Below are 16,209 nucleotides of genomic sequence, written 5' to 3'. Positions count from 1 at the left end.
AAATGACAACACATTTTTAACTTTTCATATTCCCTTTTTAAAAAATGCTTATCTGATATTTTCTGCAACAAATTCAGGGCCATATTTCTGGGAAGATCACCAAGACCTGGGCCTTGGGCGGCAGCTGGCCAAGGAGCGGCTGGATATGGAAGAGAGATTGCTGCATATGGAAGAATAGGCTGCAAATGGAAGCAGCACATAGAAGAGGTGAGCTGCTGCACAAGAGATCTGTATATAACTGAAGGGGGCTGCTGTACATGAATGTTAGACATGAAAGAGGGGTCTGCACAGGGTGCTGTACAAGAAAGTTGGCCTAGCGGCAGAAAAAGTATAAATCTGGCCTCGAACATACTGAAAGCTTCTGTCTCTCTCTCCTGCCCTCAGGCAGTCAGAACCACACCCCTTACATCATGAGGTCCATGGTGGCATCCATAATGTAGGCGGGGACAGATCCAGCTGCCATCTAAAACCAGGAGGCTAAACTTCTAAAATACAATCATAAAAAGTAGCCTAAACAAACCATACCTAAAAGGCCGCAGGTAATAACGGTAGTTTTTTTTCTTTTTATTTCACCATAAATAGGTGAATTAAAATGAAAAAAAAAATGATGGCAAAAAAGAACCAAGTAATTTAGGGGCAGTTTTAGCAGCATGAAATGCAACAAAACTGAATAAGTGCTAAAACAGCATAGAAGAGGTATATGCGAATGGCATCAAAGCAAATAAAACCCAGAGTCACATCGCAACCTAATAATTAGTTACACTGCATGCATGAAAAAAGGGTGACGTGAAAAAAGGGCTCGGGTTATTAACGAATTTGGCGCCAGGTATTAATGAAATTTGCTATCGAGAATCATCGTTGTCAAGCTTTATTAACGATAATTACTGTTGCAAAAATAAACGAGAAATAATAATGAATAAATATTAACGTTAAATGTTGCAATGTTTTTTTCAATTCTGCTTAACCCAACCGTACCCTCACACAGAACCCTCCCCTGGTGGTGCCTAAAACTAATAACTCCCCTACTGGTGCCGAACACTAACCACCTCCCCCCCCCCCCCCGGTGGTGCCTAACCCTAACCCCCCCCCCCCCTGGTGTTGCCTAAAACGAATCGCTGCCTAGGTGGTGCCTAACCCTAACCACTCCCCTTGGTGTTGCCTAACACTAACCACTCCCTCTGCAGAATCACCCTTTTATATATATTAATGATAACACCTTTGAAAACGTAAAATCTGTATCTGTTAACGAAATAACATGACAAAAACTATACCGTTATAAACTTCTAAAACGATAATTACCTCAAAAACTATAATGTTATAACATTATTAACAACATTTTTTGCGGCGCCCTTTTTTCATGCTTTTTTCGTCGTATTAACGATAAGAGCATTAAAGTTTATGGCGGCGCCCTTTTTGTCCACCCTCAGCCGGCGCCCTTTTTTCCTGCTCCCGTTACATTGATTTTACTCCAAGTTATTAAAGCACTGTTACCTGGCTCACACATTCTCTTGGTAAGGGATCCCTCATCTTGGAAATAGATGATCTTCTTCTGCACGATACTTGCTCTAAAAGTAAAATCGAAACAAAATCATCATTATAAAATCATATACATTAAACATATAAAGCAACACAATAATAATAGGACACACAGTAGGTAATCATGAGGGTTGTTTCCATAGGTCTTACAAAGTGAATTTTGTGTGTTATCTGTGGCAGTTAGAGATGGCCTGAATAGTTCGCTGGTGAGCAGTATTCTGCAAACATCAGCTGTTCGCATTCGGGGTGAACAGCGAACATTTGACTTGTTTGATTCGCCCCCTACAGTATATATCATCATTGAGCTAAACTTTGACCCCTTACCTCACAGTCAGCAGACACATGGCAGCCAATTAGCTAGCACCCCTTCCTGGACCTCCCACCCCCCTATCAAAAAGCAGTTGCGGTGGCCATATTGGATCAATTCTCTGCTGGCTGCTGAGTGATAGAGATGGCCCGAACCTCCAATTTTCGGTTCATGAACTTCCGCAAAATTTTGTTTCACGCAAACTTTCACGAACCGCAATAGACTTCAATGGAGAGGCAAACTTTGAAAACTAGAAACACCACAAAAGTGTCTGGCCTCCAAAGTGATGGAAAAGATGTTTCAAGGGGTCTAACATCTGAGTTTTGCATGGATGAGTGGGATAGATGCCAAAAGTCCCGGGGAAAAATCTGGAGAAAAAATTGCAGCCTGGTATCTTCCACTGCGGTGAGTGGCTTTGCTTTTGTGTGCTGCTTTTCCTCAGGTGGTCACCCCATTGCAGTTTGGGCTTTGTAATCATGTGCCTTCGTAAGGTAGTTGTCCCTACGCGGGTCTTGGTCTTTCCACAGCTCAATTTTTGGTGGCAGAGAGTACAGATGGCATTGCTCTCATCTGAGGCAGACACACACAAAAATTTCCACACCGCTGAGCCCTGGGGTGATGGCACTTTGGTGGTGGCGGCCGACTGAGTGTTAAGTGGGGTGCCAGAATCAGAGAAGGAGGAGGAAGATAAGTCACGCTTCCATGCGGAAGCTGAGAAAGATGAGGTGTTCTGTGTTAAATAGTAAACTACGTCCTGACAATATTGGGAGTTGATGGCACTAGCCTTCTTCTGAACACTGTACTTTAGTCGAGGGCCACACAACACCACAACAGCGCGACCTCGAACAGACCTGCCAGGTGGCCTGCCTCTGACTTTTTTTGTTCATATTGGGGGGATGAAGTGAAAGGTATGCACTGACTTGACTAATACAATGTGCAGTCACACAGGTGCAGTTAACAGGTATGCACGGAGTGGTATATCACACTGCATGCACTCATGTAGGTAGGTGGGTGCACTGAACACAACAGGCAGGTATATGCCGTGATGGGTATTACAATGTGCACCTGTCACACACAGACAGGTACCAGACAGGCACAGTGACACTGTGCACTCACATAGGTAGGTGGGTGCACTGACTGAAGTGAACAGGTAGGTATATGCAGTGATGGGTATTACAATGTGCACCTGTCACACACACAGGTAATCACTGAATGTGCTGGGCCTGGCTGGCAGTGGCACACACAGTAGGAATTACCAAGGCTGTCTATGCAACACAAGTGACAGTGGGACACACGCAAAAAAAAAATAGATCACAAGAAGAAAATTGGATCCATCTGAAAATGGCGCCAGCGAATAATGGCGCGCGGTGTTGCCGCTAATCCGTTTGCCGCTTATCACTATTTAACGTTAAAGCCTTATTGTTATTTAACGTTAAAGCCTTATTGTTATTTAGCGTTAAAGCCTTATCGTTATTTAGTGTTAACACAGAGAACCCTCTCTGTACCTATCCCTAACCCCTAACCCCCTTAGTGGTGCCTAACCCTAACCACCCCCCTGGTGGTGCCTAACCCTAAGACCCCCCTGGTGGTGCCTAACCCTAAGACCCCCCTGGCGGTGCCTAACCCTAAGACCCCCCCTGGTGGTGCCTAACCCTAAGACCCCCCTGGTGGTGCCTAACTCTAACCACCCCTCTGGTGGTGCCTAACCCTAAGACCCCCCTGGTGGAGCCTAATCCTAACCACCCCCTGGTGGTGCCCAACCCTAACCACCCCCCTGGTGGTGCCTAACCCTAAGACCCCCCTGGTGGAGCCTAATCCTAACCACCCCCCTGGTGGTGCCCAACCCTAACCACCCCCCTGGTGGTGCCTAACCCTAAGACCCCCCTGGTGGTGCCTAACCCTAACCACCCCTCTGGTAGTGCATAACCCTAACCACCCCCCTGGTGGTGCCTAATCCTAACCACCCCCCTGGTGGTGCCTAACCCTAACCACCCCCCTGGTGGTGCCTAACCCTAACCACCCCCCTGGTGGTGCCTAACCCTAAGACCCCCCTAGTGGTGCCTAACCCTAACCTTGACAGTGTTACATTAAATCCATTTAGCGTTTTGCAGTTAATTAACGTCTGCAGTTTGGCTTATGTAGGGCGCTATTGATAAATAACGTTACTGTGGGCAATAACGTCTGCTGTTTGGCAAATGAACGGCACTATTGATAAATAACGTTAGTGTGTGCCATTTTTCTTCTTTTTTCCCTGTGCGCCATTATTATGCAGTACTAACGATAAATAGCGATAAGCGTATCTTTTTAATGCGGCGCCATTTTTATGCATAGGCGCTGTGCGCCATTATTCACTGATCCGAACAAAATTAGCTCTCAAAAGAGCTGTTGAGGGGTGCTTTTTTAGCAATAAGAATCAGCAAGAAGCAAGTTAACAAGCCTACAAGAGCCTAACTAAGCTTTCCCTATGAGAGTCTGCAGCAGCTTTCCCTTCTCTAATTAATGCAGGCACACAAGTGAGTCCAATGCCTGACGCTGCCTGCCTTTTATAAGGGGGGGGGGGCTCCAGGATGGAGTGTAGCCTGATTGGCTACAATGTGCCTGCTGACTGTGATGTAGAGGGTCAAAGTTGACCCTCCTGATGCACTATGGGGGCGAATCGAACTTCCGGAAAAGTTTGTGTTCGCCGGTGAACGCGAACCACCGAAGTTTGCCGGGAACCGTTCGCCGGCGAACCGTTTGGGCCATCTCTACTAGCTAGTGCTTAGCCAGTGCACAGGAGCAGCTAGCGAGCGCCCAGCTAAAGGAGCAGCTGACAGGATTAATTGCCTGCTGCCTCCAATATGAAAAAGGCCTCAAGGCAGGGCACACACCTTTTCATTTCTGCGACACTCTGCGATCTTGTTTTCAATTTTTGATCTTTCATTAAAAATACAATAGAGATACAAAAGCATACCTCTCAACTTTTTGAAATAAGAAAGAGGGACATTTTAAGACACGCCCCAATCACACCTCTAACCACGCCCAGCCACATCCACATCAAGCAAAATATGAAGCTTTATCATTCAAGTCACATTGGCCCTCTCTCTATCATCAGTAGTTTTTCTTAATTTTAACATTTGAAAATACGGTAATACATATATCAGTTTGAAAGATGGGAATATAGTTTAGACTCATAAACACATTTTTCAGTATAAAAATTACATAGATTTACAAAGTTCAGTCCTGAAAAAGGAACAAATAAGGAAGAAAGAGGGACAGAGGGATCTGGCTCCTAAAAAGGAACTGTCCCTCCAGAAAAGGGACAGTTGGGAGTTATGACAAAAGCAACATGCTGTCAGTTTTTCCGTTGGCTCTGAATAAAACACATTCTAGATGGAAATAGCGCATTGGTTTTCAGTGCGCCATCAGTTCTCATGTGATTTCTGTGTCGATTTCTGTGCAAAAATGTGGCCACGAACAGACCTAATGACCTTTGGGCTAGTCCATCTCCTCATAGGGGATTCTGAAGATTTTCTAGAACCAAAATCCAAAACCTGTTAATAAGAGGTTAAGAACTGTCAGATTAACCATGCCTACTGTAAATAAGAGCCACATGGGAAGAGGTGTTTACAGTGCAGTTTTCTCTGGGACAAATGTACATCTCATGTGTATTTATACACGTATCCTACCAGAGGATGTGAAAAAAAAGCCACTGCACTCTCCTCTCTACAGAATGCTAGATAACACTGTTTATTCATCTTTGAGCAGATAAAATGGCTACAGAGTTGAAAAGGAATGACAGCAAACCCACCACCTTTCCCTAAGAAATTCAATGGCAGGACTAGTGAGTAAACATGTGTAACACAAACATTGCAGGAAAAGACAGGCAACAGTGAGTGAAGTATACAGTCTGTGCCTGATGATCTCAAATGAACAGTTTTAATAAACAGGAGAGACAGACAAATAAAATGTGAGGATTTAATGTACAATAGAACTGTTATACATTAAAGCTATAATGTAAGCTATACTAGAGCTACATTACAGAGACTCTGTAACAAATTTTTCAGCCTTAGTTCTTCTATCCTATAAGTTCCTATGCCTGTTCTAATGTGCTCTGGCTTACTGCAGCCTTTCCTAATTGCAATGTCTCTGTAATAAATCTTATCTCCTTTCCTCTGATGTGTCTGTCAGGCTAAGGCTTGAATGTGTGGAATGTGCAGGGCTGCTTGCGATTGGATAGAAGTGATACACACCCTCTGCAGGCCCCCTGCACACTCTGTATGACTCACACACTCTGTTTATGTGAGCCTATTACAAGCTGGTTAGTTTGTTTGTAAACACTGCCTAAAACTGTTAATTACAAGCCAGGATTGCAGCAGAGAGTGGCAGAAAAAGCACAGAGGGGCACAGGAGAAAATAAGGAATAGAATGGTATGTGTAAGAATATTAGAGTACAGATTCTCTTTAAAGCTATAATGGTTAAATAGTGTATTTTTTTTTCATTTTTTTATTTTCCCTTTATAATGTATCAAAAATAGTGTAGCTACTTAAAAAAATATATGTATATTACCCACAAAATGCCTAATTTGTACAGAAAAAAAACAATATACAGATCATTTAAGAGTGATACATAGTGATAAAGCTATTGTCAATGTAATCAGAGCTGCACTGAACTGTGAAAACAACCTCAGTAGAGAAATACATTTTTACAGTTTTTCTTGATATTCGTTTTTTAACCATACTTCCTGGGAAGTATAACTTCTTGAGAAGGAAACAAAATGGCCCATTCCTTTCCCATCAGCCAAGGTACATAAAGATAATACTATCTCCAGTTTTCCACTCTAGTTAAAATGAAATGATTTCATATTTCAGAAGATAAAAATTGATCCCGCTTATAAACACACTTCTTAATGTTTATGGGGCTTTTACTTAACCTTCCAAATGTCTCCTAAATAATTTACCACTCATTTTATATGACAAGGAATTATTAATACGGCAATCAAATTCTAAGTGGCACATTCACTTCATCTCGGAAACGACGGAAGAAGTAGAGATTATTTTTTAATAGACATTCCACAAAATGGAAGAAAATAACAGACTTTCATGTTTTATGCTCACATGTCATCCTGAAACGACAATTAAGTGGGCCACATGTGATGTCTTCATTTCCATATGCATGGAGATAATGGATGGCCCTTGCGTCCACATATTTGCCAGCAGGTTGTAGAATTTTGAAAGGATTAGTTTTTTTTTTGTTTTTTTTTACAAGGACATAAAAAAAATGCAAATAAATTTAATGTCTTGGATATTACGGTTTATTTTTACTGTTTATTTATTTTTAGACTTTTATGAAACCTTATGCAAGATGCCAGTTTTATTGCCAAGCAGTTTTGTCTCCATTTCCACTCAGTGCGAAGTCTGTAGCGCTGCAGAACAATCAGCTGGACCACCTGCTCCCTCTGTGCCAAAATGACAGTGCTGAGATACTGCCAACACAGCACAGAATCTCTTCATAGAGCCAGTGATGAGGCCAAATCTACACATGAAGGATTTACCCCATCCTGCTCAACTTTAGGAAGTGTGCTAACTAAAGGCCCGTACATATGATAGATGGATGTTATCTGACAAGGACCGGGGCCTGATTCCTCGGGCGACATCATTGGGCTGAGGCTGTACAGATGTGTAGTTAGCCTGCAGGCTAATGATGCATTCTGTTGCAATGGGGGGTTGGGGATCAAAGGGTCGACAGATCAGCACAGATGTGACATGACACACACTGTGTCATGTCACATCTGTGCTGATCTGTCGACCCTTTGATCCCCAACCCCCCATTGCAACAGAATGCATCATTAGCCTGCAGGCTAACTACACATCTGTACAGCCTCAGCCCAATGATGTCGCCCGAGGAATCAGGCCCCGGTCCTTGTCAGATAACATCCATCTATCATATGTACGGGCCTTTAGTTAGCACACTTCCTAAAGTTGAGCAGGATGGGGTAAATCCTTCATGTGTAGATTTGGCCTCATCACTGGCTCTATGAAGAGATTCTGTGCTGTGTTGGCAGTATCTCAGCACTGTCATTTTGGCACAGAGGGAGCAGGTGGTCCAGCTGATTGTTCTGCAGCGCTACAGACTTCGCACTGAGTGGAAATGGAGACAAAACTGCTTGGCAATAAAACTGGCATCTTGCATAAGGTTTCATAAAAGTCTAAAAATAAATAAACAGTAAAAATAAACCGTAATATCCAAGACATTAAATTTATTTGCATTTTTTTTATGTCCTTGTAAAAAAAAAAAAAAAAAAAACTAATCCTTTCAAAATTCTACAACCTGCTGGCAAATATGTGGACGCAAGGGCCATCCATTATCTCCATGCATATGGAAATGAAGACATCACATGTGGCGGGGTGAGAGTGGGGAGAACAAGGCAATTGGCCATTGCTGGGTTGAATTGATTCGCCTGCCAGATCACTGGCCGAGCAGCAGTCAGGGGCTGTTGTGCGCTTACTGGATTATTGCCAGTGGGAGTCATTATCAGCCGCTTCAGCTGATTTTAATCTCGCGTGTGTACGAGCCTTAAAGAGACACTGAAGCGAAAAAAAAATGATGATGATTGGTATGTGTATTACAGCTAAGAAATAAAATATTAGGAGCAGAGACATAAGTCTAATATTGTTTCCAGTACAGGAAGAGTTAAGAAACTCCAGTTGCTATCTATGCAAAAGAGCCATTGAGCTCAATGACTTTCAAAGTCGCAGAGAGCTTTGTCTTCTGAAGCTTGTTATCTCAACTGTCAGTCACTGTATTTTCTTTTTCTCTGCAGAGGACGGGTCAATAGTTCACTGGCTTGCTCTGTAAAATCATTTAGAATGCTGAGTAGTGTGTAAACTGTAAATATTAGAGAATGATGCAATATTATAAAAAAAACAAAAAACTATAAAACTGAAAATAAAAAAATCGAGAATATTTTCTTTGCTACAAATGTTCTAGTAATTATCCGTACTACACAACCAATTTATTATATCATAATTTTTTTTCGCTTCAGAGTCTCTTTAAAAGGGTGTGGTTAATTACCAAAGATTAGTGTGAGTGTATGGTTAAAGTGAAGGTAGAATTTATATTTTAGTGAGTACAGTTAAGGGGTTAAAGCAAACCGGAACTGGAAATAAATGTATGGGATAATGAATTGCACAGTATGTACAGGGTTAGGCAGGGAGGTATGGATGATTTGAAATAACAGTTACACACTAATTTTTCCACAAAACTTACATTTTATTTTTTCAATGTGTAGCTTGGATGTTGCCATTAGACAAATTGAAGAAAATCAAAATCAAAATAAAAGAAACATTAAGTACGAAAAATTTGTCCATACACTCCTGTAGACGTGTTGAAAAGTTGCCCATACTTGAATTTCTTGTGTTATTGTTTCACTCAGGGCTTCATGTGTACGTGGTTTGTCTATGTATACTTGTGCTTTGAGGTAGCCCCATAAAAAATAGTCACAAGGTGACAGGTCTGGTGTGAGGATCCGCTCGGCTGCCTGCGCAGGCAGGCAGCTTTTTGACCAATGTTCAGGTCTGCATTTTGCAGGTCTCTGGAAGAGAGACCTTTTGTCAGTTTTGCAGCTTGCTGCTGAGGAATTTGCATACGTTTGTCATGCAGATTGCCTAGCCACATCCTTTGTAGGCTTGCTCTATATATACCATGTGATATCACAGACCTTGGCTGGTCATAAGGATTAGTCCTGTGAAACACTCCTGGAGTGTCAGCCTTGCTCTTTGTTTAAAGATTAGCTTAGAGTAATTCCTGGGACTGCACTAGGCAGGTTCCCTAGTGCAGTTAGGATTGCATATCTGTTTTGTTTGTCTGTTGTGATTGTCCTGTCCCAGCGGTGGTCGACAGGAGGTCATTCTGATCTTTGTTCTTGGAGTATAGCTGGAGCAGCGGTTGCTACCCGCTATCTCATCTGATCTGTCTTGCCTGGATCGCACTCGCCTTGCGCTAGTGCTTTGGATCCATCTGATCTCCATCTCTCTTGCTGTACTTGGATCGCACTTGCTCTGGCGGAAAGAGCAGTGGATCCAGCTCGCTCTGTTTCTATACTTGGATCGCACTCGCTCTGGTGGAAAGAGCAGTGGATCGTATCTCTCACTTATTCCTGTTTTCGTGTATCTGTCTTGTCTGCTACGAACGCTTACTGGAGGCTCGGTGAGGTAACCGTTAAGCAAGCGCTCGCGTCCTCTGTTTCATGTTTGTCTGTCGTGGTTAGTTAGGCGTGCTTGTCTCTGTTGTGCTTAACACGCGGAGACCGCGCATAAACGCGTGCACTGTTGCGAATGAGTGCGGTGTTCGCGTTTAGTTAGCGTTTGTTATTTTCCTTATCTTCTCATTGTATGATTTGCTGTGCCTTTGCTACTCTCTTGCTCTGCCTTGCTGTAGCCTTGTGTCACCTCTGGCAATCGCCTCTCTCGTGATTGCTTTCCTGCTTCATATCTGCTGTTGTGTGTGCACCGTCGCGGGTTGGCGACTAGATTGGGGCACATACATACATTCTATCCCTGTGCTCATTCTCTTTCGCAATCGCTTCTCTTGCGATTGCGTTCTCACTTGGTTTCCTCTGTTGTGTGTCTGCCGTCGCAGGTTGGCGGCTAGATTGGTGGACATACATATATTCCTCATCTGTGCTTATTCGGTCTAGTGTCGCTGTTAACAATCGCCATCTCTGGCGATTGCCTTCTCACTTTATCTTCATGGTTGTGTGTTCATCGTCGCAGGGTGGCGACTAGATTGGTGGACACACAAACCCTCTGTCGCTTTGATCTCTCTCTTTCAGGGCTATCTTGCCCTGCGTTTCTTCCCGTCGTGCAATTCCTGTCTGGCGTCTGTGGCAGGGCAGAGGAGCTGTTCCTCTGCACTCCACAGCTCCACCTGTCGACAGGAATTTCCCTCTACAGGTGCATTGCACCTTTTGCTGGGTTCCCTCAAATTATACCGTTGTGGAGGATTCCCGCAGTGTCAGCGCACGCCCTGTGCGCTGATCACGGAGAGAATTCCACAATCGTTACATCCGGTGACCGAGGAGGCCATTCCATATCTCCAGGCAACAAAATGAGGCGTCCAGGGAAGGTCCGCCTTAAAAAATCCATAGCATAGGTTAGGCAGGGAGGTATGGATGATTTGAACGGGGCGCCATGCAAGGCGGGGATAACCTCGGTGGATAAAGAGAGGGCGTATCTGTCCATCAGGAGCCTCAATTTCAGTAACAATGGAGACGTGGTCGATAGAGCATCGTGTGTTCGAGTATAACGCCTTTATTGAAACGGGCCGTTCTGTCATTCAAACACAGAGACGTTTTCGGAATCATTTTATTTATTTTTTTTCTTTTGATTTTCTTCAATTTGTCTAATGGCAACATCCAAGCTACACATTAAAAACATAAAATTTAAGTTTTGTGAAAAAATGAGTGTGTAACTGTTATTTCAAATCATCCATACCTCCCTGCTTAACCCTTTATAATACTAACGATAAATAAAATATTAATAACCTAGAACCGAGTCATATATATACATATAATACACAAAGACGTGCGCTAATAGAGAAGCATGCAACAGTATGGTGCGCTGGTCACAAACACCAGTATGAGTGACAAGTTATTGAATAAAATCAAATGGCCGCGCTCAAAGTTCATAAACTGAGGAGAATACAAAAAATAATGTCACCGTCCACAAAAGTCCTTCTAATCCACTCAAAGATCTGGAAATCGGGATATGAGACACTCCAGGGACTGTATACAATCCTTCAATCCGAACCGTCATAACATGCATGTAAGAGAAAAGAACATTGAAGGGATCATAGCGCAATCAGCTTAAACTGCACATCCCTCCACCTTCCTAGTGCCAGAATCCACCTTCACCGTGTTTCTCTCCGTGCCAGGACACACTCCCCCTATGTGCCCGCACTCACCTAACTGGCCTCCAATATCTCCGGAGGTAGGATTCTATCGAATATGGGGGGTGCACAAGCTTGCGTTGATTCGTTTAGTTACTAAAACTGATAGTAGTGAATCTCACACGTAAGGTAGTAGTAAATACTTCTTTAAATCAGGTCTGTGGGTGTGCCTTAGGATGAGTGTCACTATCTCTTGGCGCCCAAGATACTGACACTCATCCTAAGGCACACCCACAGACCTGATGAAGCGGCTGTAGCCGAGAAACGCGTTGTCATTTGTGCCCTAATAAAATTTAAAGAAGTATTTACTACTACCTTACGTGTGAGATTCACTACTATAAGTTTTAGTGACTAAACGAATCAACGCAAGCTTGTGCACCCCCCATATGCGATAGAATCCTACCTCCGGAGATATTGGAGGCCAGTTAGGTGAGTGCGGGCACATAGGGGGAGTGTGTCCTGGCACGGAGAGAAACACGGTGAAGGTGGATTCTGGCACTAGGAAGGTGGAGGGATGTGCAGTTTAAGCTGATTGCGCTATGATCCCTTCAATGTTCTTTTCTCTTACATGCATGTTATGACGGTTCGGATTGAAGGATTGTATACAGTCCCTGGAGTGTCTCATATCCCGATTTCCAGATCTTTGAGTGGATTAGAAGGACTTTTGTGGACGGTGACATTATTTTTTGTATTCTCCTCAGTTTATGAACTTTGAGCGCGGCCATTTGATTTTATTCAATATATATACATATGTTTAAGGCCTGGATTTTTACAATTTTTGAACTCTGAACAGTCTGATGTAAAATCTGCTTTAGACTTCATATACGCATCCGTTCTTAGCCGATGTGGCAGATCAGGACTGTCTGTGCTGTAAATCTAGTAACTGTATGGCCTTAAAGAGGAGCGGTCAGCTATACTATCACAGAAAAAAAAAACATATTTAAGTAGATAAATACTTGCTCTACTTACATAACATATGTATTGCACTGTCCACGTTTTGATTTTAGTGATTTTTCTACAGTAAAAGAGAAAATCCTTCTTAGAAGTTACCATTTTAAGTGTGGTTTTTCAATATTACAGCAGTAGAACACTTTCACTTTGCAATACAACACTGTCTCTTTAAGGATCTTTCATGAACAGAACATTAACCAGAACTGAGCATTATTAAATAGTAGGATCTTGGCAATAAGGTCTCTCTCATGAGCTACATAACACAGATAGTCTGGATGGTCTGAGACAACTCCTATGCATATGATAGATCACTGGGGAAATCACAAGAATTGTAAGGAACTGTTCTAATTCCAATCGCCTGCCTGATGAGATCGGAAAGGCGGAGAAAAGATTGCTTCAACGTGGTTATACCCAACAGCATATAGAAATGTCTAAAAAGAAGGTATTGACTAAGGGGAGATCAACGGTGGGCGTATGGCGGTGGGGGGTGGCAGTGACTCTATTACGTTTTCCCCAGCCTATAGCATGGAATATCCCTCTGTGATTAAGATGATTAAAACCCATCTTCCTGTGCTGTTTGCTGATTCTGAGATAGCACCTGTGGTGGAGGGAAAATTTCGATTTGTCAGCAAATAAGCACCCACTTTGGGGGATGTGTTGTCACGGAGCTTATATGAAGATCAGAGATCCTATCAGGGAACTACTTGGCTGAGATACCAGGGTTCCTACAGGTGTGGCTTGAGAACTTGTAGATATTGTAGGGTGCACACCACTGGGAATACGGAAGTCTCTTTTAGTAATGGTAAATACTTTGACCTTAAAGGGAACCCGAGGTGGGTTTGAAGAATATTATCTGCATACAGAGGCTGGATCTGCCTATACAGCCCAGCCTCTGTTGCTATCCCAAGCCCCACTAAGGTCCCCCTGCACTCTGCAATCTTTCATAAATCACAGCCACGCTGCTGACAAACAGCTTGTCAGAGCTGGCTGTGTCTATCTCTATAGTGTCAGCCTGCTGCTCTCCCCACCTCTTGCAGAACTCCAGTCCCCACCTGCATCCCTTCCCTCCCTGCTGATTGGAGGGAAGGGACGGGGGCAGGGACCGGAGCTATGCAGGAGGCAGGGGAGCAGCTGAGACTGACACTACAGATGTAAACACAGCCTCACAGCACGGCTGTGATTTATGAGGGATTGCAGAGTGCAGGGGGACCTTAGTGGGGCTTGGGATAGCAACAGAGGCTGGGCTGTATAGGCAGATCCAGATTCTGTATGCAGATAACATTCTTTAAACACACCTCGGGTTCTCTTTAAGCAATATATAAATTGTGAGATGAAGGGCGTAGTGTACCTTATAAACTGCAATTTGGGTAGAAAGCAGTATGTTGGCTGCAAAACAAGACCCCTGAGAGCTAGAATTGCAGAACATTATTGTGGTGCTGCCAACCCTAACTGCCTGAACCCTTGTAATGTGGCGAAACACTTCCGCTCCTGTCATGGTGGGGACTTAAATAATTTATCTTTTCAGGGTTTAGAGAAGGTGTACCTCGATAGCAGGGGTAGGGATCTAGAAAATAAATTACTTGAGCATGAAGTACAGTGAATTTTCAATCTGGGAAGCAGGGAACCCGCAGATTTAAATCACAGATGGGATGTAAATCTATTTGTTTGAAACTGGAATACAGATTTTTCAGTTGGTCTCAGGAAGGGTCTCTCTGGTACTTTTCCTCCCCCCCCTCCCCCCTCTCCCCCTTCTAAGTTTGGCGGGATTGTTTTAGGGTCCCAATCTTGGGCACCCCCATATATATATCTCTACCTACTACTCATGTATATTATATAGATTTATGCTTTTAACTCATGGAAGGAGTGTGGAGGATTCTCTGGAACATATGATAGATCCGTCTGTGCTCAGAGTGAGTGGGGACTCATCTTGAGAGCTGCAGCCACACATGCAGCTTGGCAGACTAGAGTCCTGTCTATGGGTGCTGGGGTGTCTGGCTCACTGCTTTGCCTAATGTTAGATAGTCCTCTCTTCCCCCTTCAGACAGGTGTACTTGGGGTCACCATGTGGCCACTAGATCTTTCTTCTCCTTCAGGACAAGCTAGAATCCTTTTCACAGGCCCACTCTTCCTTCAGCTCTCTCCCTCTGCCCACCATGTGCCCGACCTCTCTCCTCTAACTCAACAACCCTCCCCCTCTGCTTAAAACCAACTTTATTGTCCTAAAACAAAACAGACATATTCTGAGAGTACACCCCTTCCCTGTTCAAAGAGTGTAGCATGCAGCAGTAAGTAATTTGACTTGTTGTCCCACACATATATGAATTTAAGAACCATGGGTATGCACTGTCATTATTGAGGGGGTTACAAATGCTCAGATGCAACCCTTTTTGCATGAAAGGCCTTCTCTTAAAATTTTAGATCGATAGATAGATTATTGATGGATGGATCCATCCATCCAGAACCTGTATGAGCCAAAACCAATTCCGGGTACAGCCCCCCCCCCCCCCCCCCCTTGGCAAAATAAATAATTCTGATAGATGGAAGATAGATAGATAGATAGATAGATAGATAGATAGATAGATAGATAGATAGATAGATAGATCTAGACAAACAGGCTGACATATGATAGACAGGTAGATAGATAATAGATAGGCCTATAGATTATAGATAGATAGATAGATAGATAGATAGATAGATAGATAGATAGATAGATAGATAGAGGCAGGGGCGGACATACGGCCGTGCAGGCCGTGCAGAGGCACAAGGGCCCCTCAGGTTCCATTTCTAGAGGGGCCCATTCAGTACCGCTGATGATTTTAAATTTTTTTACAGTCAGTCTGTCAGCTGCAGGATGTAGGAGCCGAGGAACGCTATTTGGCCACACCCCTCCTCCCCTCCCCTCTGGCTGGTGGTACTGAGAGAGACGTCAGTATCAGACATGCGCATGGTGATCTGACGTCTCTGCGTAAGCCAGTAAGTGGCTCGGCGGGAAACAGCTGAGGAGAGGAGAGAGCTGGCAGTAGATTAGATCTTGACGAGGAGCCCGAGTAGACAGGAGACTGCAAATCAGATCCAGGGCCCAGCTTCTCTTTGGACTAACCTCCCCCTCCTACCATTGATGGATCTTCGGCCACAATTCTTGTCCCCTGAGGCATACAACAGTGACGCTGCTGCCTGCTGGACTGGTGAAAAGTCACGCTGCTGTGCCCCACTGACAGGAGACTGAGAAGCCAAAACACACGTGCTGAATCTCCTCTCAGAGTCTCATGCAGGCAAGTAAAACTTCTTGCTCATGCAGGCAAGTGTCTGGATGTGGGGGAAGGGAGAGCTGGCATGTTTATGTGTAGTCTGGGAGGGGGAGATGTGGACATGTGGGGGGATTTGGCTATGGAGGGCAGGTGTGAGTTCTAGGAGAGGGGCTAGATCTGGCTGTGAGGATTTACCTGTAGTGGCAGATTAGGTGTCAGTAAGGATGACATTTGGCTGT

The 16,209-nt window shown here is 43.9% G+C and overlaps 1 protein-coding gene across 1 annotated transcript in view; it reads right to left on the bottom strand.

Annotated features, from left to right (window-relative positions):
• The window catches only part of SPON1 (spondin 1), a 599,663-nt gene that overhangs the window by 338,827 nt on the left and 244,627 nt on the right, over window positions 1-16,209 (bottom strand). Inside the window, exon 4 of the mRNA XM_068259659.1 lies at window positions 1,492-1,565. Within this exon, the coding sequence (XP_068115760.1) occupies window positions 1,492-1,565 (74 nt within the window). The remainder of the gene's footprint in view (window positions 1-1,491; window positions 1,566-16,209) is intronic.

This window comes from Hyperolius riggenbachi, chromosome 11 (genome assembly GCF_040937935.1).
Source record: "Hyperolius riggenbachi isolate aHypRig1 chromosome 11, aHypRig1.pri, whole genome shotgun sequence".
Lineage (NCBI taxonomy): Eukaryota > Metazoa > Chordata > Amphibia > Anura > Hyperoliidae > Hyperolius > Hyperolius riggenbachi.
Note: the sequence above shows the minus strand (reverse complement) of the source record. Positions and strands in the feature narration are given on the sequence as shown.